Source organism: Notothenia rossii, assembly GCF_949606895.1.
Source record: "Notothenia rossii genome assembly, chromosome: 6".
NCBI lineage: Eukaryota > Metazoa > Chordata > Actinopteri > Perciformes > Nototheniidae > Notothenia > Notothenia rossii.
The window spans coordinates 15,326,539-15,351,884 of NC_136909.1; the positions used below are offsets into that span (position 1 = coordinate 15,326,539).

General features: G+C 41.3%; 1 protein-coding gene and 1 long non-coding RNA gene across 5 annotated transcripts in view; one reads left to right on the forward strand and one right to left on the reverse strand.

The window, feature by feature from the left end:
• Positions 1-3,133: 3,133 nt before the first annotated feature.
• LOC307043565 lies at positions 3,134-25,305 on the forward strand. Its single transcript, XR_013809405.1, has 2 exons — positions 3,134-3,673; positions 25,256-25,305. It is a non-coding gene; the product is annotated as an uncharacterized lncRNA (long non-coding RNA).
• The window catches only part of arb2a (ARB2 cotranscriptional regulator A), a 150,864-nt gene continuing 146,366 nt past the window's right edge, over positions 20,849-25,346 (reverse strand). Inside the window, exon 11 of one of the 4 annotated variants that reach the window (XM_079688080.1) lies at positions 20,849-23,245. In XM_079688080.1, coding sequence (XP_079544206.1) covers positions 23,085-23,245 — 161 coding nt within the window. In that variant the 3' untranslated portion in view covers positions 20,849-23,084. The remainder of the gene's footprint in view (positions 23,246-25,346) is intronic. The other 3 variants (XM_079688081.1, XM_079688082.1, XM_079688083.1) reach the window with 3 other exon arrangements.

The following is a 25,346-nucleotide window of genomic DNA, read 5'->3' on the forward strand; positions in this document are numbered from 1 at the left end:
TTGTTATCTGCCTTATAGGGCTGGGGGATGGGTATTCGTGGCAGTGGTTTATTTGTTTTTATTGCCTGTCTCGTTTAAAGGCTACAATATCAAGGTATTAATTATATCGTGCTCTCACTGGGATGCTATAGGCTGTGCTTTAAGATGTCCTCAAATGCTCTCTCACAGCAGTTTTCATTCTCGTGATTAATGTCTGTTCAGGCATATTGTACCTATTAGCTCCCAATCGACCTGTCTGTAGCACTGGGTCAGTTGTCAGACGCCTTGATGTTGCCTAAGCTACTGTACAAACATAAATGTGATATTTCTTCTGGTTCGGTCGTTGTTTCCTTATTGTGGACATGATTATCCGGAGCTTTAGGTCAAAGGAAAGTTGATGAATAATGGAACCGTTCCTTTCTGTTTTATACTGAAGGCCGAATATGCTGTATTTAAACAAAAAAAAATCAACAATATACACAACCAACAACCCCTGAAATGGAGCCTTGAAACAGATATGTACTGAAGCCATGGAATTATATAGCATGTTTATCTTTTACTGGTGTGTTTTTGGAATCATCCAGAGGATTGTGTCCTGGACGGCAAGGGTGCATGCGAAAATAAATGTTTGTTCTTCAAAGTAATGTAATATGGCTTCACCATGGCCATGACAACAGTCCAGGTCGTTTTTGTTTTATGTTGCTCTGGACTAAATTGTTTGTTGGGTTATTAAACGCAGCTTTCAGCTGGTTGTCTCCACATAATGTATTCTAAATCCCTCCAGAGTAACTATCTTTTATCCTCTTGCTGAGAGCATTTGGTTATACAATTGTAACACTACAGGCTATATAAAGCAATAGTTCAGAAACAGATGAAATGGTGGCATGTGTTGCTAATTAACGTTTCTGTAGAGGCAATACAAGCAAAACACATGAGGATTCTAGGGAAAGTGATCATTTGTTTAGGCTGTGGACCATGTTTCACTATTTGACAGAAAATCAAATTGGTGTATTGTTTAACACCTCAAATATTGAAATAATAATCTTTAAATATCAGATATATTTATTATCAAATTCCTAATAGTTTTGCTGTTATTAAAACATTATTAGTACTTATTATTAATTAAATACAAGCAAAGAAAAAAGTACCAAGTGCACTCAGAGAGAAGTAAATGCACTGTCAGATTGGGAAAGCTGCGGTGGGTAAGAAAGATGGATATGTGGCACACTATGGGCCCCATTTGTGTCTCTGTAATTTCGGAAACTCCGGTTACCAAAGTGTTACTACAAAATGAGTTAAATAACCATTTACCTTTGTCTGGTTTCATTCATCAAACCACAAGTGGAGGACTCCTAACACAGGGGGCTATTTGTTTGCTTTACACAAGCAGCTGGGTGCGATTTCACGTTTGAGATGTCTGTCTGAAAGCGAAACATTTATTATCCTAAGTTGTCAGCGAACCTATTTCTCCAAAAGCCTCAATGCAAGCCAATGGTTTTATTCAGCGGTGGAAACGTCCTATTGGCGTCACACGTCACTTCATTTCACTTACAGTAGCCTAGTTTTCCCGGTCACATTTGACAAATACTGTTGTTTAAGACAATAACAATTTCCAAATAGCGGCTCCGTATATGAATGGGGGGCCCTCTGAAGTATGACACAGCTTATTTCTCATATTGTCTTGTGCGTAAAAATGATGACAACACAGGACAACAAGTGATTCGCCGTGTCTTTCACGCACCTCGCTCAAACTAGCTTGCAAAATGGCTGGGAACGGCACAGTGGGGACAAATGCCCAAAATGAAATGATTCCCGAGATGTGTGCTATACATCAGCAAATAGTATTGACTGCACACACAGTCAGCGGAAAGAGGCATAATGTTCTGTTCTGAGATCTGTCCGTATAGATCTCATAGGCCACCTTTAAACCATGGATCAAATCCAGCCCTACGGGGTACAAAGTATCCCTGGTTGTGAATGTAACATAAGGGGACGCCTCCCGTGGACGACTCCCTGCACCCGTGTGCGTATTTGTGCACGCGCGCGCACTCCAGATTGTCATGACTGTCAAACGCTGCTATGTTAGGATTTTTCAATATGTGTGAGGTCTCTCTGTAGGTATATATGTGCGGGCGCGTTCTTTGCATGTCCGTGCGTAAACGCGTGCATCTACCAGCGTGCTTACGCGTGTGTCCGCGCTACTGGCCGAGAGCGCGCGCGCGAGGGAGGTGGTTGTGAGAAAGCCCGGATCGCTGTGTAAGCGGATCCCTTTGTGTTGATTTAGGAAGACGTTTGCTGTATATAACGTTCAAGGCTGATAATATCATTGCCTGGCCAGATAAATAAAGCATTGGCCAAAACCATCGGGTCAGCTATCGATCCGCTTTTTCTCCCTGAGAGAGAGAGAGAGAGAGAGAGAGAGAGAGAGAGAGAGAGAGAGAGAGAGAGAGAGAGAGAGAGAGAGGGGGGGGGGGGAGGAGGGAGGGTGGACAGGAGGAGGGGGATTGAGAAAGAGAGGGAGAGAAAAGGAGAGAGAAAGGGAGAGAGACCTCACTCATTAGCATTCCACAGCCATGGACTAAACGCTGACAACTAACAGAGATATCCAGCTCTACACCACTGCATGCATTTTCCCCCCTTTGTCTTCTTCCCCTGGCCCTTCATTTCCAGCGGACAGATCTCTCTTCACAGCCAACACATTTTTATTTATGCCTTCTCCACTCTTTTTGCACGAATGGACCTCGTGCACTAGAGAAAAAAAAACCTTCTAGTAAAGTAAAAAAAGGGGGGAGAGTGATGTTGTAAAAGCTGTGCAGAAGTGACAGCGCTAAGCACTCTCGCTTTACTTGGGAGAGATATACAATTGTGTGTGACTTGACAAAATAGAAGTGAGACGTTTTAAATTGTAATCTTTACGGCTATAATTTAGATATTTCAGGATTAAAAAATATCTACAACCTGTTTGCTATATGAGATAAAATAAACTATAAAAATAGTATTTCCAATTCAATAGGTCCAACATTTTCCACTTATTCAACGCTTTATATTAAAACAACATAATCTGCTGGATAAAATAAACACAGATTTAATAATAACGAGGTCGTTCCACATTTCTAAAAGTTGAAAAGTTAAAGTTGTGTTTTGAAATAATTATTTGAAAGACATATAATAATATTTAAAAATTATTAAAAAAAGATATGTCTTAGAAAAAATTATGAAAACTGTACAAGGTTAAATGAGTGATACAGGGACTACCAATTACATTATCTGGACACGTTGCTTTTTTCAGATGACTATATCTTAATATGCATTCATGTCTTGCCCAACAATGACAGCTGTTCATCTGATAGTAACTTCTTTCCAAGTTTTCTCCCCTCCCACCCGGGGCCCCTGGTCTCTGTCTTGCTTTGTTGTTTTAAAATATGCATGTCTCTCCGGAATGCCAGTCACGGGTCCAAACTTTGTGTGTCCCAACCTCCCACATGATGAAATGATCCTTTTAAAGCGGGCTCAATATGTCTCAATCTGCACTCCTCTTCCCTCTCTAAAGCTTCTGGGTTCGGGACAGAGCCCAGAAATGTATTAATTAAAACGCACTACCACAGACTTGTTAGCACTGGAGAAGAAGTGGCTGGATCAAGTCAAGCTCAGTCAACGGATGGATGAAGATTCACGGCAGGAAAAGAGAAAAAAAGTAAGGCTCATTTTTACTCCCTCTCTCCCCCTGTCTATCTTTCTCTTCCACTCTCTCTCTCTCCTCTCTCTCTCTTTCCTTCTCTCTCTCTTTCCTCCCTGTGTGTGTGTGTGTGTGTGTGTGTGTGTGTGTGTGTGTGTGTGTGTGTGTGTGTGTGTGTGTGTGTGTGTGTGTGTGTGTGTGTTGCACGTTGTTCTTGTGTGTTCCTCGGACTGAAATGGATAAAGCCAGGGGGAGTGAGTGAGAAAGAGAGGGGGGAGGGGGAGGAGGGATATATACGTAAAAAGTGAAAGAGGATGGGCATTTGTCTATGAGTGTGAGTGTGTGAGTGTGCGTGTGTGTATCCGTTAAAATGCATGCGTGTGCGCTTGTCATCACAAATAAATTAAACAGCACGTGGCATTGAAGTCCAAAGGGAAAGTTTTCTCACAGTTGTGGGATACTATATGTACAGTATATGGATGGACTCATGTTCACACAAATGAAGGTGTTTCTCTTGTATGTGTGCACGCGTACACACATACATTAATGCTGTGCGGAATAAATCACACTAGCATAAAGAGAGACCCGGATGGTTGGAAAGGAAATGCTTGGTTTAAAGGGGAAAAGTGTGAATCGGATGTAACAGAGCGTTTGCAGCTCAAGAGGAGCTCCTAATTCATTCTGTCAAGTTTGAGAGGATGTGGTGTGTTTCTCAGCGACAGAGGGATGCCATTATAAAGACAAAGCGACTCAATAAAAACGAATGCCGGTGCGTTTAATAATCAGATGTTAAGTTCATAACATTCAGGGGAAAGTTAGAGAGGAAGCCAGTTAACCTGTTGCTCATGGTCCAAACATAACTGCAACCTCAATACTGTGATAACATCCCATGAGCTCCTGCAGCATTTTATCTCATAATAATCCACCCTCTCCAAAAATGTAAACAGACCAACACTCGGAGTCATTGGGAGATCTGCACAAACAAACTGAATTGAATTACTGTGTTCATTTATTAAATTCAGAAATGTTAATAGACATCCCAACAGTGCGATTATGTCAACATATGGGAGGCCATTCAGCAGGGCTTGGGCTTACATACCTGATAACGCCTGGGCTTTTCAGTCATATTTACGGCTTCTCCTTCTAACACACTCCAGATGGTGTGTGACTGTGCCACCGCAGTCAACGAGCTCCTCAATTTTTACTCAGCAGCATTTTGTTGCAATTACATCAGTGCTGAGACAGATTTTATTGGTGACCCATTTTCGAAGCATTATATACAAAACTAAAATAATAAAAGTTTGGCCACTAGTGAGCTCTGCTTTATATGCATGCGAAGTTTTTTTTAAACTGCTCTGATGTGGACTTTTAAGTTTAACTAAAAACCGTTACGGTCTCAGATCGTCTCCACTTCATGGTTTGACGGATTAATATGTTATGAAGACAAAACATACAGGCCGCATTCATGCCTGACCAATCTTTTCTGGAGCCTGTGCGTTTTTTCAACCAGTCACTCAAGCAGAATAATGCTTGTAAAGATATGATCCACTGAGCCTATACCCTCTGTAGTCATTTGCTATATTATCCGCTGACAATGAATTACCAAGCTTTTTAGCAGGTATCCAACCTCTCCACTAAACACATGTGAATGTCATTTGCCAAGGATTTGGTTAATAGACTCATTCCATTTATATTTTATTACTTTGTTAGTTTTACTGTGACATGATAAAAGCTTGCATTTCTGCGGCAGAATAAATATTGTTTTTGGGTGCATTTGTGCAGATACTCATCAAATTGTTATCTGAAAATAGCAGGCACAACATCGAATCATAAACACATTGATCTATCTATCAATCTATCCATGCGTCCATCTTAGTCGCTGTTGTTTAATGGGTGGTTTTACTGTCAAATATTACATTACATTATGTTACTTGTTAGACGCTTTTATCCAAAGCGACTTACATACTCAATACTGTGGGCAATCCCCACAGGAGCAATTTGGGGTGAAGTGTCTTGCCCAGGGACACAACGACATGCTGACTGCAGTGGGGTTTGAACCTGTGCTCCCCTGATCCGAACACCAACGCACTAGTCCACTGCGCCACACGCCTCCAAATATGGAGTTCATATTGTTACTATCATGTGTTTACCTGGACTGCTGTAGGTCTATTTATGATTGACTGAAACGATGCTTTGAAGGTTCTTTTTTACCCATTCCACGGGGAACCGCTCCTTACGGTGCCTCCATTTCCTCCCTTTAGTCTCCATGTTGGTGCTCTCCCTCTCTCTCTGCCTCTCTCAGCCACCTCAGAGGACATGCGGCATGTTGATAAATACATGTCTTTTTTCCATCTTACTCAGCACCATCCATCACATTTGTATGTCCATGTTACACTGCTGTGCTTAAGGGAAGGTGGGGGGTGCCAGCAGTCGTGCAGAAACACTCTAAATCGTCAACAAGGGATGTATTGCTCTCCTTACAATAATTACTTGATCATTCGCGTTGTTCATGTTATAACGTGCTGAATTGTCTTAATTCGGACGATGCCAGGTTAATGCTGTTTGGAGAGCGGTCTTTTGCTGGGCTCCGTGGGTTAATAACCTCTTCACGAACCATAACCACTGTGTTTTGATCCCATAATACGTTAGATAGAACGTTTCTCTGGCTTGCCCACGGCTTGGACCACTCTACAGAAGACCAGTCGCCCTGTGGTTGCAAACTCTTTGTGGCCCCACATACCGCCGCTGTGATTATAGAAGTGCCTCCTCTCCCTTGTTAAAGGAGCAAAGCTCTAATCTAGCCTCTGTGTCGCCCCCAAAGCCAGCGTGCTATAGTGAAAATGAGCGTGCGTGTGCGCGAGTCTGTGGGGAAGAGTGAGTGGGGGTCGGAAGGAGAGAGAGAAGAGGAGAAGGGGAGAGTGAGAGAGGGAGAGCAAAAAGGAGGGGGTTATAACGGGGTGGCCCTCTCCTTCTCTTGAGTGACACGACCTCTCTCTTCTCTTCAAAGGCCATGCAGAAATAAACGCATCTCATTTGAATGGCGATTTTTCTTGGTGGTATTTCAGCGCCAATATTTCTGGGATAGGAATGTGTATTTTTTCCCTCTTCAATATTGAATTCTGTGATGGTTCTGGTGGCGGGGTAGCCTATTCAATATTCCCATCTCTCCACATGCAGCATTTTGCAGCAAGTGTGGTATTTTGTCCATGACTACACCACCAACACCCCCCCCCCCCCCCCCACACACACACACACACACACACACACACACACACACACACACACGCGCGCGCGCGCGCGCACACACACACACACACACACACACACACACACACGCACACACACACACACACACACACACACACACACACACACACACACACACACACACACACACACACACACACGCACACACACACACACACACACACACACACACACACGCACGCACACACACACACACGCACGCACACACACACACACACACACACACACGCACACACTCTCGCACCCCCCACCCCGTCCAAATTCATTTGCATCCGCTGATGATATCAGTAAAGAATTGCTGGCACCGAATGAAGCAGGGTGGGGGAAGAAGGCTTATTTGGATAAAACTGGACCGCAGAGTGGACACGGCCCTAAAGGTCAGTCGCCCATTCATGTCAAGGTGGCAGGGGGTGTGTGTGTTAGGGGGGTCGGCATGGGATTGCCAAAGAGGCTTATTTGAAAGCGGGCGTATATTTGAGGCAAGGGAATGAAAAGGAGTGGACCACAAAGCTCGTCATACTTCAAATACGCCCCGTCACATCTTCACTCTTTCCTTTGCATGCTTGCGGCGACTATAAGGGAGGTTGGGTCTCAGTACTATGGCATGGCTTGCAGAACATGCAGCAGAAAATAAAACATGTGGACGACAAGGTGGATCATAGAGGTTTAGGTGCACAAAAGAAGAGGTTCCCTTTGATTTGTGCAAATAAAATGCTGGATTCATTCAAATAAGGAGGCCAAGAAAGGTTGTCAGAAAGTTCCTTTAAAGCTGCTCGAGCATTTCATGTAATCTTGCAGGATTGGGTAGAGCACTATAATGCTGAGAGATAGAAAACCTTTCTGAAAAGATTCTTTATAGCACCAAAATAGGGTTTGCCATAGAGGAAGCATATACTTTTCTGATTATGGGCTATATCGTATAGGCCTAATACAATTTTGTTAATAGTGCAGAATGTCAAGGATTCACTTCTAAAGAAAAAGCGGAAAACGTATGAATATAATATCATGCTGTAAAGTGTTTCTAGAAAAGGGAAGAAAAAAAATCAGGCAGTATGTCGTCATTATTTGAAATTTGTGTTACATATATTTATTGAAGGATTATCTTATTTCACATACATCTAAGATGTTAGTATTATAATATACTATATTACCGTTGGACAAGATCCAGCCTGCTAACCACCAAATATTACTTAATGTCAACAATATCACACAATGGTAAAACACGCAATAAAACTGCAACATATATTTCACATTAATGAATAAATCAATTAATGCACTCTCCTGCCGTGCTTAACCCAATACTTCCAGGGCATAGGCAGCATCCAACTCGCGCGCGCGCACGCACGCACACACGCACGCACGCACGCACGCGCACACACACACACACACACACACGCACACACAATTAGGTGACATACACTGCAGTGAAAGGATTTACAATTACCTTATAATTATTTATACAACTATATTACTGGCCGAGTTATAAGAGCAACCATGCAGTCTAAACTTTATTTTCAGTGTGGAGGCTGTGAAGGATTATTGGACGCTTTAACCGAGCGAAAATTGTCACAAATTGCTGGTTGTCGAGGGGCGAATGACAAGATAACGAATATGAGAAATGTTGCCCCTGACACCTCGGTTCATATATCATTGCAAAAAGCTAGCAATCACTCACATGTTGCCTTGAGTATTATTGCAGCTAAATATCTTGTTTAAGTTTTGTGTCAAAATTGTACATTTATTTTACCCCAAAAACTAAACTTTATGTATAATAAGATCATATTTAGTTTTGAATAACAAAAGCTTTTCAGTTTACAGCACCTATTGATAAACACAATATCCAAATATTTGTAACCTGTTCGGTTATAATGTGGAGTAAGGTGAACAATAACATGAAGAATCCGTCGGTTGAATGATGCACAGTGAAGCTCGATCATTTCAGATGCTCTGCATTGATTGCTGCACTAATAGTGCTACACTCGCGACCATGCATTTACCACTGCTATCATTATTACTCATCATTATTAGCCTACTGCTTACTGTATAGCTAACTGCTGTTTCTGTTATTGCACCATGATTATCAGCGATGATGTTACAGGGGAGACGACTAAGCTGTGTCTATAAGAAATAATCGTTGCGGTGTGCGATGAGTGGGGGAGATTACTGAGTGGGTGAGAGTGGAAGTGTTTTAAGACATATTACTGACCATTTTACACACGAAATACTCTTTTACTTGTCCATGTTTTTTTTTTAAATCCAGCTCTTAACACCTCTCAACAGCAGTAAATCATCATGTATTTTTATTATATAAGCTATCAACAATGCACTGGACAGAAGATGTATTGTTTGCTTGTGGTACACATACTTCCCCAGTAGTGATGGAGCTTGAAAGTGATAGTATCTATCGATTTTGTCAAGAGGGGGAGTCATCTGCCGCCCTTCCCCTCCCTCACCCACTTTGACATTAGAACTTCTCCCGTTTTCAGCTTGACCACTGATCAGCTGGTTTGCCATCTTGACCCCTCGGATGCCCATTTAAATTGATTATGGTGGTGGGAAAAAAAGGGAAAAAAACAAGCAAACGTAACAGTATTTAGTCGATTTGAGCTGGATCGTGTATTAGCCTTACTCAAACGGTAAGCTTGCATAGCAGGCTCTGCAAGGCTGTGATCGCGCTGTGGCATGCAGGATACACAACGTTTTTAGTGTTTGAGTGCGCTAAACCGCGGCGCTTTGTTGAGGCGTCCCTCTGCGCCCCTGTGTACTGTGTCTGTGTGCGTAAAGGCAGCCTCTCCGTCTCAGACCCTCCGTGCTGTTATTGTTTCTACCTTTGTTTGCTAGATGGCGCTCTGCGTTGTGGGACCCTCTGACACAAGAACCGCCTCATTCCCTCTCTCTCTCTCCTCGGTTCTGCTCTCAGTCCACCGCGCAGCACAAGGCAGCTTCACAGGGCCGTTTCTTAACCAGGGATTTCAGCAGCTGCAAACGACTCTAATGCAACCCGCCGCTGCGAATAGTGGGGGAGTTTTATAATTGCATTAGCCTATGTCGACTGACAATTTTTGTTTGTTTTGTTAAGCTGTGGAATCACGTCGATTAAAACTAGCGATCAGCAATGCATTTCATTTTAATGTAAACTGATAATAACACAGACTATCGCACACTATTTGAGCTTAATTAATTGTTTGTTTAAGCGATGTAACTTTGCAGGAAATATACACGAATACACATTTAAATTATCTTGAAAGGAATAAAAGAAAAATAATTATCCAATTTCAAATAAATAATCTCCTATTAATTTAAGTAAAGACAGGCGTGCTTAATCTGACGGTGCAACAGAGAGTTAATTTCAACTAAAACACATAGCAGAAGTTTATAGCACTTGCTTGTTCATTTTTTATAAAAAAACATTTTAAATAAACGATTTACTATCCTGATACATACTTTGTCTGAGGAAGAATGCCTTAGGTGCAATAATGCAAAAGCAGCGTAATATTAGCAAAAAATATATAAACATTAACAGAAATAAACCTTCATAATATTTGTTTAAAAAAAATAAAAAATTACCAATCAAACGATCAGCTGTCCCACTTTGTAATCTGTTTTAGATTGGTTGCAACCAAGAAGAAAAAAGGTCCATTGTATTGTTTGCTGAGTGGCCCACTCTGCTCTAAGATATACTGCTGCAGTTACACTTTCACTAAATAGCAGCTTGTCGGTGTCTGACGTTGATGAATGTGTTGGAGACTTGGAGAGCCTTTTACAGCTGTCTTAAAAAGCGCCGTGGCCCCAGACCAGCCACAAACGGATCAGGTGCAGGGGCCTTAACACGGCAGTCAATGACAAAGAAACATGCACTTTACACACATTTGGAATACGCCACTCCTGCAAAGAAAAGTAAATTCTACAACTTTATTATATTTAGAAATTAAGTCACCTTTTTGGTTTACTTGGGTAACGTCAATTGTAAATCTGATTCTAAATTCTAAAATGGGAACATTTTACGAAAGAGTGTACGTATTCATTGTATAGGAAGATGAAATGTTTATTGTAGTTGTGAACTGCTTTATCATGGTAACCAACTGCAAACTATGATTTGTTTCACCATCTTTTAATTAGCAAACATATAATTTGACAGGCTGAGAGAATAGATTTCCTCTTATGTGGCTGAATAAAAACAGTGTAAGTGCAGTATTTCCTTTACTGTGGCTTCATCTGAATTATGTGAAGACGTCCGCAATTCAAATGCACAGCCCATAATTATAAGGTAGGCTATAGCCATTTGAAATATTATATTATAATTAAAAGTTGATTTCATCTTATTTTGCTAAAAGTATATACATATATAGTGTATCCTATTTAAAAGTTTGAAGTAAAAAAACAAACACTAACACTCTTTTGGGGACAGAAGTTACGGGTTTGTTATCTTTCTGGCACTTTTTCAACCTAACCAAGGCAATATATCATTGTTGATTGAGCTGTATTTTCCACTGTCTCCACACACACACACACACACACACACACACACACACACACACACACACACACACACACACACACACACACACACACACACACACACACACACACACACACACACACACACACACACACACACACACACACACACACACACACACACACACACACACACACACACACACACACACACACACACACACACACACACACACACACACACACATCACATACACACCCCCTCCCCGTTAGATCCTGGGTGGTGTGGCACAGCAGGTTCGCTTGTTGGCTACTGTACACGGGGCTTCTCCACCTGCAGCCCCCCACAAGACACAAACCCAGTCAGGCTTCACCTCATTTCCTCCACAGCCACGTCTTCTCTCACTGCTATTTACATGAGTTGGCCTACACTTTTACTAACGCATTATTAGCGAGCAGGGGAGAGAGGGAAGCAGCATTTCAATTATTATTTTTTTGAACAATGGTCATGGGCCCGTCATACATTTTGAGTGTTTGAGTAAGGCTCTCTTGGTATTTGTTTTCCTCGACTTAACAAGCCATCATCTCACACATGCATATAGAATTGCAATTGCTCAGAGATCCCGCAGGCAAAGGGCGGGTTGCAGGTTCAATTAAGCTGGAATAATGCATGGGGACAAAGCGTATGATGACCTCGATTGAAATTGATCAGAAAACTCATTCACCAAAAAAACACACACAGTAGCCTCTTTGTTTTGACTCGTTGCCTCTTTGTATCCGCACTGAGGCCTATCTGCCTCTCTGAAATCGCAAAGCTACTTTGATTTTGGAAATAATTCCAACGCCTGAATAAAAAGCAAAGCATTTAATACCACCAACCTATGTCTAGACTAATTCGCTCGTTTTTTTGACATCTCTTTCTTTCCTTCCTTAATCGAATTTGACACATTTAATCTGGTGTATGGATTTTAAACCATAAGCAGCCATTTGGGCTCCATCCATGGAATGACAGAGAATACGAAGGTTTGTCATAATTTCCTAAGTAGAAAACAAGATATTTCACAGCCACGGTGGGATTTTAACGAATTAAAATATCTCACTGCTTGCCTGTGATAAACCGGTGTAGGATTGAGGAGCTCGCTTGTTAAGTAACTTGCTGTCAGTATAGTTAGCAGTGCTCTGATATGGACGGTGGCTGCAGAGCCTCATCTCTTGGGGTTTTAATTAACAAGCTGTCTCAAAGCTGTGGAGCTCCATCAAACAGCCCCTCTCTCTCTTTCTCCCTCTCTTTCTCCACCAGTAAATCCTCCTCCCGTCAGTGCCGTGGGCTCTCTCTCAAACTTTAGACATTCTGCTTCCCAAATCAACTTGTTACCACAGAATGTGTAGCAGATAAGGTGTAACTACTCTGAGAACAATCGCAAAATATAAATTGCGTTTTTCAATTTTTGCTTAGCATCTATTTACACGCACTGCTTTATCCACTAGACTTCCACATACTATTCTGGTTGGTTTAGCCTTGCATGAAAAACTGTTGCTTCTTTCTGACGATGCTGTCAAGTAAGAATATTTATATAGTCTGTTAAAGTGGATGGAATCTTTCAATCTGCTTCACAAATATTAGATTATGCACCTCTAACATGCAAAAAATGTTCTGGATGATCTTAAAGCATACTTTAGAATCTCTGATTTAAAGATATCCATTAGAAAAAGGAGGTGGAATATAACTAGGGAAATTAATGTGTAACACTCGCAGGGGGCATATTTCTGAATAAGTACATTTGGTGATATAACAAAACTTGTTTACTTTACTTATATGACATTTTCTACGCAGGACTTACATTTAATTGAGTATGGTTATATCGCAGTATATCTACGTTACCTCTTTAACTACTTGAACATGTTTATTTAAGGATAGGTGACCCTGAGGTTTTATATCACAAGGCTACATATTGCCGTTTAAAAAACCACTTAATATAATTAAGTTGACCATATGTTAAACTGAAGGATGTCATACAAGGACGGACAAGCCCTTTAAGGAGGAAAAAACATTTATAAACGTCTGTGTGACTGAGTGTTGTTTACATAGGCGGTTGGCGAAACAGTCAGTGTAAACCGCCAGCCTCCTCTTGATTTACCACAGCATTACAGGGTGTAAGAACTGGCTTCAGAGGAGATTTGTCTTTGGTGGGAAAGAAGCAGAAATCTCCCTCTATCTCTCCCCCTTCCTCTCTGTGGTAAAGTTGGTGCTGGGCTCCCACCGTGGCCCAGACGGGGGTAATTTGATAGCAAGGCAAGGTCAAGACAGTACGCTGTCCATGGTGCTGCGGCGGGGCAGGCTGGATGTTATCATCAAATTAGACAGGACAAGTTTCAAATCGATGCCACCCCCGGATGTCTGGAGACCACCAGCAGTCGGAGTTAAAGTCCTAACAAGTCCCCCCTGACAGGTCAACGCCTCTACACAAACACACACCTCTGATGCTGCAGCCTACAGGTCAGCAGCGCTGTGTTGGCGAGATAAGCACCAATCCCATTGAAGGCTCTAAGTGAAATATAGCTTTAGGTCCACTGTTAGTCTGCAGGCTCTGTATGAGAGTCGGGCAGCTGAGGCTGGGTGTTGTGCTTTCATAAAGATTTTTTTTTTCTACACTTGAATTTATTTTGCTTGCCGATTTATTCGACAGTCTTTATCTGTTTGTGTGTCATATTTAGCAGACACAAATATACCCATCATACATCTGGGTATATAATAAACGACAGGCACATATAGAATATCGAAAGTTCAGGTAAAAACATAACCTTTCCGATAATATATTGAACTGTTATTGTAATGCTACAAATATTTGTATTAAATATAGGTGTGAAAAAAGTTTGCACGGTCAGTAGCATAAACGATGTGCTTTTCATCCCGATAAGATCAAAGAATGACATGTTTTATGTATCTTTTTGATCCATAAAAATCAAAAAAATGAATTGTTATTAGTAATTTTCAGATCAAACACGATGTCGTTATGAACTTATTTTCAAGTGCACCTCACTTACCTGACATGAAATGAATTTAATTTGTTTTAGACTCAGAACATAGAAAATAATTTATTTTAATTGGCTACGTTATTTATAATATTCAGATTAGCTAGCTCTTTCTAAAGACAAAAAAGTACCTTTGTACCTGCAATTTAAAAGTTTTGCTCTACATTAAAACCTGTTTTAGAAAGCATGTTAACCAACTCTATTTCTTTATTTTTTGTAATGTCTATATTCTCAAAAATGTATTGCAAATCGTTGGATACAAAATAATTGAGCATATGAATAACTATCTTGATATTGTTCGAAAAGAAACAATGAAAAGTTGCATTTTACCTATAGTTGCATTATATATTTATTCCACCGAAGAAATTGCATTAGTAACAATGCATTAGAGAAAGATCAGAAGTGGATGAGTTGAGAGAGGATCCCTGAGAGAAGGGAAGAGAGCACAGATTAGAGCTGCTGCCAATCTGTCAGCGCCTGACAGCTTTTGCTGCAGGGATAAACAGCAATAAAGCAGAGTTGGCCGCTGTGTCGTTAACTTCACACACACTATCACACGCGCACAGCTCGCCACCGGAGGAGCAGGTAAATTCACTCAAGTCCTCACAGGGCCCTGCTCGCCTATCATCGCCTCTGTCTCCCTCCCTGCATGTCAAACTACCCCTTCCTCCCGTCCTTCCTCCGCCAAACTCTCCTCTTTTCATCCTCCCTGCTGACTCAGGTGGCAAACACAATGAGGACCTGAGCGACAAGAAAGAAAGCTATTCAACCGGATGGAGAGATTGTGCACAAGAAAGAGAGAGAAAGAAACGTTATATTTGAATGGCTGATAAAGAAATGAAATAGATGGGAACAGAGTCTAAGCCGGCGGGATAGGAAGGAGGGGTTAGGCATCAGAGAGAAGGCTGCAAGGTGAATGCAGGCCCTTTAATAACACAAGTATATTAACTCGCTTAACCACGGAGATTCAAAATGAACCCAACTTCACTTGAGGGGCCTTGCAAACCATGAAATGCACATCAAAACATACACCTGCCAATCCCACCACCTATATTCCTCCAAGCCCTCTCCCCCTCTCTCTCCATCCAAGCTGTCTGTCATGGTGTGGCCCGGCTAATTTGAGTTCATTGGATGGCAATAATTTCATTTAGACCTTCATCTCTTTTTGGGCTGGATGTAATGAGGATGCAGGGTGCTGCCAGAGAAGGGCCGCTCCCACAGTAATAATAACTTGGATTTGTATTCTTACCCCACGCACTGCCGTGTTTATCCTCGGAGGGCTGCGTCCACATGATGAAACTCATCTATAATGTGTGATTTAATATCGCGTTGCACTCTTTTTTTCACAGAGATTTTAAATCCAAAAGAGAGAAGATGGTGGGCTATAGCTCAGGAGGAACACTGCACAAATAGTTGTTTTAACACACATTTCATTTTATGTTGCACCCAGAGTTGTTTGTCTTATTTTTACACGATATCCAAATATTTAAACAAGCAATTTACTGAAAAAGGTAAACATTTAAACTGCAAAAAATGAGTGGTTTGACACTTTTAAACTTTAAAAAAAAAAACGTAAAATATAAGGCTGATTAACCTTTTTTGCGGTGTAATTCCAGGCCTTTTCTCTAACCACCAACTAATCGATATCTCACCAACTCCAATGCAATATTGATCTAGGGAGGATTGTTATTTAAGGATTTCTGGAAATAACTAATTATTTCGTTGCTTTAAGTGCAAGAAAATATTGTTTCATTTACAGTCGACCTTCTTCGATTTATTACGGTTGCTTAAAATAAGACTGTGCCCTTAATTTTATTCCCATGGACTTATCGAGTTATTGTTTGTACTAATAAGAGGGTTTATAAGGAGACTGTATCTATTATTTCCGAAAGAAAGAACTAGGAGCCATTTTCCGATGAAAAGTCCACTTTATTCAGAAAAACGTCAACTTTGAGAAAAGTAATACAATTACAATAAAAAGTGGTTTTAGATGTATGTTCGTTGAAGATTATTTTCAGCATATTCTTAACTAAAGAAACTTCCTTTTTCTTTTTATATTTTGTTTTCATTATTGTTGTTTTCTAAATTATTTCCGTTAAGATATTGTCAAAAAGCGTATTTCAGGATAACGGATTATCCAGGTGGTTATGTATTCATTAAATGTATATATATCTTTTTCGTTTTACTAAAAGCAATTTAGTTGTATACGTTTAAAAATGTTAAATACATAATACTTTTATAAAGTACAGTTGTATTTTAATTTAGGTTATTCATTGTCTAATGTCGATTTTTAAGACATAAAATATGTGATAATAATTATGTGTAGTGTATTAGGTCGGTATTATTAAGGTTTTTGATTCTCATAAAAAAAGTGCATTATTATATTAGGCTAAATGATTGGTCCTGTGTTTATCAACATTATTTTTGTATTAATCGTTGGATTAAAATGATCAAATGTGTAAAAAACCTGACATTCAAGTCGTTGTAAAGAGAAAAATAATGTAACAAATAAAATTGGGTGTAATTTACAGTTGAGTAATGTGAGAATTGAATGAATGCTCTCTTTAACTTTGTATGTGTATATTTTGAAAAACTACCGGGGGACATTATGCATCACAACAAAAGTTGTTTTGGTTGGCCAAGTCTCTACAGGAAACACAGAATCCCACATTAAATTAAGGCTGGCGCTTTTCAAAATGTTGCCATGAAATTCGAAAAATTACAGAGTTCTTAAAAATCACATTATTGGCGTTAAGTTTCCCGATATCCAGTAGTTTTTTAAGCTTTAGAAAGGGCCTGATCACAGGCCACCTACACCCCATTCATCCTGAATGCCATTCATCAAGACAAAATTACCAATTTTCCACAGCAAGCCGTCGGTGGCCTGTTAAACTAGGCCAATGAGCGGTGGTACACTTCGTTTCCTACCCCCTTCATCACTGCTTACCTAACACTGCTCCACTTAAATCATCAGAGTATAGCCCCAAATCTTAAAAGTCAGAGCCCATTCTTCAAATGTATTGCATTTCAGAGGGTGTTTCTTTTACTGCGGGAGTCTTTAGGCCAGCAGAGTATCAGAGGAGGTGTAATTGAGGGGGCGGTGAGGGGATAGAGTATGCGGTCCGCCTGAAAGCTGCCATTAAAGCCAAATGGACTGAACACCGTAAAACGGCTCTGCCAACAGCTGTCCCACAATCGGAGTCTTATATGCCAGGATCCTCAAGCACGCACACATTAGGGCAAAGCTGCTGATGTAGTGGCTGCTTAAAAGTATTAGACAGCAAAGCCGAGAAAAGAAAATACCATAGAGAAACCACATGTAATATTCGTATTATTTTACAAGGACGCAGACTGATTTGGGTCTCTAAAGGCATTTTTCACCTCTCTACAAGTGTTAGTCTTCTTAATAACCTGGGGAATTGCAATTTTGCTGGGGGAGCCGATTTGCTTTACATATTTCCACACATTATGGTCGTCCTTTTTCATAAGAGCCCCAAAACAGGTGAGAGGGAGAGGGATGGCGAGACACACTATGTTTCTGCGTGTGCACCCGAGGAAAGAAAGCTCATATCATTCACAGGTTTACACAAGTTACTTTTTGTGCATGGATTTGCCTAAAACGTTTTAATGGCTGATACTTTATTTGTAATGATGTTTCACCACAATTGTGCATACATGATGGTTGATGGTTGATAGCTCGCATATCAAATGATTCCACTCATTAAACTATATATTTGCATGTTTCTATGGAGACTCTTGCACCCCTTAAGAGGCACAACACCCTCCCCCCTACCCCCACTTGGTGCAACACCTGTGCCCAGACGCGCATTTTTAAACAAGTGCTGCACCTTCCTCGCCCTGCACAATAAAGCCCATACACACTCTTTCCTAAATGTGATGTCTGCGGCTCCAATTGTCGTCTCAGTCTGCGAGTCCTTATTAGAATAGAGAAGGAGAGAGGCGATTGAAGAGGAGTTGTTTCCACTGGATTAAATGGTTTCTCTGCAAGTCAATGAATATGTAATGATGTCTAACGAAACCGGCCAGTGAGTTCTGTGCTGCGGTACAGAGGCCCTATTAAAGAGCTCTTCTGCTGGGGAAGAACACAGTATAGAGCCGGGAGAGAGAAAAGAGGGGCAGAATAGGGGAAGGGAAGAAGGGATACAATCTTGAATGCACCTCCAAGCTTAAGCCAGACATTCTCCCTCAGTCAATAGATGAAAAAGTATTTGCGCACGTACTGAGAGAGAGAGAGAGAGAGAGAGAGAGATAGTCTTTCTTTGAGCAAGGGTGGGGGGTGAATTTACATTTTTTAAACTGCTTTTGGAAATATTGTTTCTGATAAGCAGTCATGCCAATAAAGTAATTGAATTGAATTGATATAGAAGGGGCGAGAGGCAGCGAAAGAGAGTTCCTCCACCATGATTGTTAAAGATATTTCTCCCTTAGTATACCCGATAAAACATTGATTGTTGCAGTTAGTTGACCCGTAACATTTGGGGGTTAGTTTTCTCTTCTGAGCTGAGCATATAATTATGCAAATAGTGATCTGACAGTGATCCGCTGGAGGAGTGCTGAAGAAGAGAGAGTGTGTGTTGTGTGTGTTTGAGGGGGGCTGTCAAAGGGGTGACATTCCAACTTTGCCTAATGCCTGGTTCCTTTGGAAAGAGTTCATCTTCTGCGGGGATGGCGTGCATATCAGAGAGGGCCGGAGCTAGCAAGCGTGACAACAACTCTCTTCAAGTAAAAATTGAAATATCAGGCTGTGTCAGCACAGGGGTTCCCCCAACTTTTTCATGTCAAGGGATCTACCCCACCCACCCACTCCTCCCCAAAATCTGCCATTACAGCAGAGACCCCCCATTTGGCAGAATTTCATCCTAAAGCTCCGCAGCTGATGCTATTTTATGTTCTAGATATGATTCAGTGTGGAGCTGCCTGTAACTGTCTGCACCACAATAGCTGGAAGAGTGAGACATATAATCAAATCAGTCATACATATTATACATCCACACGCTGTGCTAACTTCTAGCGAGTAAAAAGACAGACGCATCAGACTGTTTCTCGGTTCGTGAGGGGATCCCTCCTCGGGAGAGTCCCGGGGACTTTTAGGAATCACCGAGAAGAGCTCAGACTAGCACCGCAGACATGAAGAGATCATCGGTGGCTTTGGAAGTGGGGAGACAGCTACATGTGACAACGTGATGCATGAGTGGTCAATCTGAAAGCAGGGATATTTGGGATAAAAGGGATAGTTTATATTAAGTCAAATGCTATGAAGCAGAACTAGACACTCAAAAACTTTTGCCAAACTTCTATCTAACACGTCTTAGGGCATAACATACTTCCTGACCGAATATTTAATTCATTTAGATGTAGTATTAGTCGTGTGTCTTTGATGAACACTGACTGGAGGTCATAATTTAAAGAAGCCCACTACTACATCATTCCTGTGGACAGAAGGCAGGTTATTTAATTACAACTCCGGAAAGTCTCACTTAATAGGCTTCAAGATATACTCTTTCTCTATATCACATAATTTATAAATTAGATCGTCTTCAACCAAAAAGGTTTTAAACACATATTTAAGGCAAAACGTTGAGTATTGTGTGTGTGTGTGTGTGTGTGTGTGTGTGTGTGTGTGTGTGTGTGTGTGTGTGTGTGTGTGTGTGTGATTGAATGCCTCTCTTTAATCAGCGGCCTGACACGGTGTGAGGGGGACTCGCCTGGTTCCACTTGTTGTTCAGGGGTTAATGGAAAAGATTTCTAAAGATTTATTGAGGGGGCGTTTAATGACCTGATCGGTTTCACCGTGTGAAAACAAATGATGCTGTAAAACCTCGCTGAGTTGGAGGGGGGCTCACTTTGCCAAAATTAATGACCAAAATGAGGGGAATTACTGTTTATAGTTTGTTTTCCTTTTGACACACTTGAGTGACTTATTCAGGCTACACGCTGACGAGAAACGTTTGGAAGATTTTGCTTTTTCAGAATAGCCTGACCTATACATGTTTAAAATGTGAAACTATTATCTACTGCTTAACCTAACACTAAGTGCTATAGTTAACACTGAAATGAAGTGAAATTGGTTATTTGGATTGTTTAGAAACATGACAAAGGATATACTAATGGCCGAGGAAGCAAATGCCTCTCATTCATTTGAGAGGATTTCTCAGGTCATTTTTCACCCGCTGCTCGACTCTCTCGTCCCGCAGCACTGCTTTACACTTTCGGGAGCATCTCTCTGTCTTTCTTCGATGAAATCGTACCTGACTTTCTAGCACTGCTGATTTATTTTTTCAACACATTCCTAACGTGCAGTGTTCTGCAACGGCATCAGTAATCTACTCCTGCAAGAACAACAAGAGGGAATAAAGAGCAGCACGAAATACAAATCAATAATAAAGTCATAAAAAAACGTGTGGACAAAATATAAACAGTAGGATGCAAAAGTTACTTTTATTTGCTTTTCAGAGCTTTAATAGCTTAATTAAAAAATGAAATCAACTTTAAAATAATGATTAAAGACTTTTAAAACTAAAATAGTAACAAACAGAACGAGACAAAGATCGGGCAGGACACTTGTGGTCAAAATCCAAAGACTTTTGCGATACAAAAAAAAATGCAGGATTCTTAAACCAACAGAACACCTGCAAAACAAGTCTTCAAGAGCAATTGTCAAAATTAGTCCCCCTTTATTTGCACACTGTACTTTGGATTTAGGCTGCTCTTACATCTTTAGTTCCATTCACATATGGCTTGCTCGATATTATTAAAAACAGTGAACAGAGTCTTGTTTATTCCTAAGGCAACAATATACAAATTATGGAGTGAAAATGAACTGATTGTAGCTGAAAAGCAGAAAAGATGAACAATGGTATCTTGAAACGAAACTCATCAAATCAAATAATAAACCAACTTCTTTGCTGAAACCTGGAGAGATCTGAATCACATTAAAAGAAAATTAGGCCTGCAACCATCAGCCACAGTTGTCTCATTACAGCAGGAAGATAATCTACAAAAGCCTTAAACCATACACACAGGAGGGGTAGGATTTCACAGTGTAAAAGTTAAACAATGGGAAATATTTGAAGTAAAGAATGGAATATATATATTTGAGAAAGATGTCTAGGGGTATCATAAGATTTAGTACCAGTTTGAGTTGGAACTAATGTCATGACACATTAGAAATGTATTCCATTAAGCCTTGAGTGGTTTATAAAGCATACCCTTGTGGATCTTTTTTTATTATGTTTGTGTCATTTAGTCAGATTATGCCGCTGAGCAGGGAGCTGACTTTGTCACTTTTAAGTACACAAGAAGAGTACTTTGGTGGGAGGAAAAAGGGGTAAAAAAAAGATATGTTACATTTCTCCAACATCTAAGGAAATATCATTCAGGCTTAGAATAATATTGAAATCTTGGATTTCCTGAAACATGTAAGGTGATATATTGAGGCTTTATGAGAGTTTTGAGCTGACTTCTGGCTCCTGTTAAAATGAGATATCCCGCAAACCCATTTTGATGCTTGACTTTAAGTAATTTTAAATATGCTCAGTGTCCTGAATTTTTCATATTCAGCACAGATGTGTTTGTTTTATTTGTTTCATCACATCCAATCATCCGGAGACATCAATTTCAAGGATATCAAATTGAAAAAAAAGGACATATTTATAATAAACACATAGGCACGCACTCTCCACAGCTTCGCAAATCAATCCTAGAGAAATTCTAAAGTAAACACTCACAGCTGAAGTATTGGTTCAATATAAAAAAATGGAATAGTGGGAATGTGTGTATGAGACATTGCATTTAAATTTAGCTCAAAGTTGAATCATTTAAAAAAGATCTCTTATTATAGCGGTGCAATCCCCAACATATATGGCACAGGTTCTAACTAAATTGACACTAAGCTAAAAGGAAGAATAATTGTTTTAAAATCTGACTGCATATGCAGAGGAGGATAAAAAAAGTAAAAACACAAAAACCCTTTGTTAAAACAAAATAAATGGTCCCCAGTAAAGAGTATGTGTTCACTCTTTGAAAAAAAACCATTTGTGGCGGGCAAGGGATTTCAAAAAAGAAGATGTCCACTGATCAGCTTGATAATATACCTTATAGCATGAGCTGATGTCAGGGTAAGTAGCCCAGGCTTTAGGACCAGGGGGGGGAGGAGGGAGAGACTGAGCAGTGCAGACTGGAGGGCAGGCGGGGCATTAGCTCAGTTCAGGCTGATGTCAGGACAATTAGAGGTGCACCACAGTGCATTGTGCACAGCACCTGTCAGCCTTAATCTCTGCTGCCATGGCCCGTACCCGCAGCCAGGCCACAGCCCACGGGAAGCGCTAACACTCATGCCCATATTGCTTTGACAGTTGCGCTCATCTAGAAGTAATGCAAAACGTTATTGTGATGTATACATGGTGACCCTGTACTCTTGTCTCTTACAACAACAAGGCTATGTTTTTGCACAGCCAGGGAGGGCTGGAAGGGAGGAATGACACTCAAGGAGAAGGGTGAGGAGAAAAAGATTGGAGGTTATAGACGGAGAGGGGAAGGAAGGAATATCAGAGGATCTGGAGCCTTAGCCTCCCTTTCTGCATTCCCCCTCTCTGATCCATTGCCACAAAAACTCCATCTCCTCTCGTTCCAAGTCATTTTTGTCTATCCTCTACAAATCTTGGTGTTTGTATTTAAGGGAGCTGCTACGTGTGGTAACAGTGTTGGAGGTCTCCTCCGCCTCCTCATCCTCTTTCGTCTCTAGGCTTTTATTGAAGAACCTGAAGATGGAGTCGAAACTCATCCAGGAGGTCAGCTCATGCCGCTCTGTGCCTACAAGTAAAAGACACACATAAAGACATACATTAGCATGGTTCACAACATATTTGCTTACTGTGAAGCTGGGAGAAAGGGTATGGTAACTATTCTGACATTAATCAATCAATTTAGATTACACCTATGGAAACACAAAAAGTGAAATTAAGCAGTTACAGATGATATTTCTTAGTCTTGTAAGGCCACCAATCCCACAATGTACTGCATCAAGGCCCAATGCATGAGAGCCTTGACAGCCTATGACCTATTAGTCCAATGGGACAGCCTTTGTATGTTATCCAAGTGGATACCTGATAATCAACGCCACTGCACCTCCCTCTTTCCATCTCAGACCTTCCAACCAAACAAGAGTTATGCACAATAGGGGCACTAAGCGAAACCAGTGAAGCGGCAGTCATTCATTCTTAGGGCTGATTGAGGATAGGCAAGACAGAAGTTGGAGAAGGTAACAAGCAAGCATATCAAGTGCTCTGGCATTGGGGGGGGGCATTGGGGCAGCAGTGCTGGGTTTCCCTCTGACCTCCTCCAGGTTAGCCAGTTCCCAAGTTGGGGTCACTGGAGCCTGAAATCTGGTCCAAGCGCCTCTGGTTGCTGCCCGCCTCGGGGGTTAGGTTATTGCTTGCCAGCATTTTAGTTAGTTAGCTTGCAAACTAAATGGCAGTTTCTGTGTTTCTTCTATGCCAGCTAGTCCTGCTACATAAACACCTCGGCTCTGCATCGGAGCGTCCATGATGAGGACAGATCGTGGCTGCAGCTGTTGCACGCCTCGTCTCCTACTCGCTAACCATTCAGCATGAGCGCTAAGAGATAATGGCCTGTTTCTGCCGCCGCTGGCTAGCAGCTTAGCTGCTTAGCAACTTAACTGTAACTGGACTGGAGAAGCCATATTAAGGTGCCCTCTTGTTTCCCAGAGGGAGAATAGGGTTGCCGCAAGATGATATTAAGAGTTTCATCCCTTGATAGATGGAACTAACAAATATGTACATGTGTTTACAGAGAAAGGATGAGTGAATACAAGCCCTGAAGTAATGAGTTTTGAATCCTTATTTGCACACTTAACTATTTTTGTCGCAGGGACTTGCATTTGTTTGTAAGATAAGAACATTAAAATGTGTCCCTACAATTTCCTCGGGAGGATTAAAAACCAGGGTAAGCTTAGTATCTGAAATCAGTTAGGGTTGCAGGAAAACAACTGGTCCCAGCAGAAAAGGGTTGAAAACCACAACCCTTGTGGAAGAGTCAAATCAGTAGTACATTAAAAATACCACTTAACTTCAGCTCCTCTCTTCAGTGCCTTTCTCCTCCATACTCCTGTGTACATGCGATCGGCTATAAAAAGCTAGACTAGAAGGCCGCAGGGATACAATTAGGAAGCACCTTAAAGGCTCTCTCACTATAGACAGGCCTCTGATGACCACTGCACTGACCCCATGTTTATTAGATTGACCCCTGCCTGGGCGCATTAATGGAGATGGCGTGCATGCGCGTGCACGTGTGTGTGTGTGTGTGTGTGTGTGTGTGTGTGTGTGTGTGTGTGTGTGTGTGTGTGTGTGTGTGTGTGTGTGTACGATTGTTAGACTGGGGGTAAGTGTTGGGTCTTAGTGTGTACCTGGGTTTAGTTGGTGTGTTCTGTTTGTGTGAGTGTGTAATTTGTGTGTACTAGTATGTAAGGGGGTTCTCGATCACTCTGAGATAAGGGACTGTGCCGCACGCTATATAGCAAGCAGGCTGCAGTCAGTGCCTTGGGTCAAATTTACTGGCCTGGCAATCATGGAAGTCAATAACCCCGCACTCTCAGTGACTCTGCTACCTGTGTAGGGCTCAACATAACACCCATCCCTGGAAAACAAAGACACAGCCCTCTCACACCTCTAATCTATCATTTATATCCAATTTGAGGCACTGTGATCTTTTTCCGCCTCCTCCTCCTGCATTTCCCCGGCCTCATCGGTCTTTCCCTCACTAGTGTTTTAACTTCTGTTTTGTCCTTTTTTTTTTCTCCCGCAGAAACGATCAATGCCGCAGCGCTCTCTCATTCACCCTGAACTGGTGGTGAACTCCCCCGGAACGCCGCCAGCCTCTCCATCCTATCCCATCG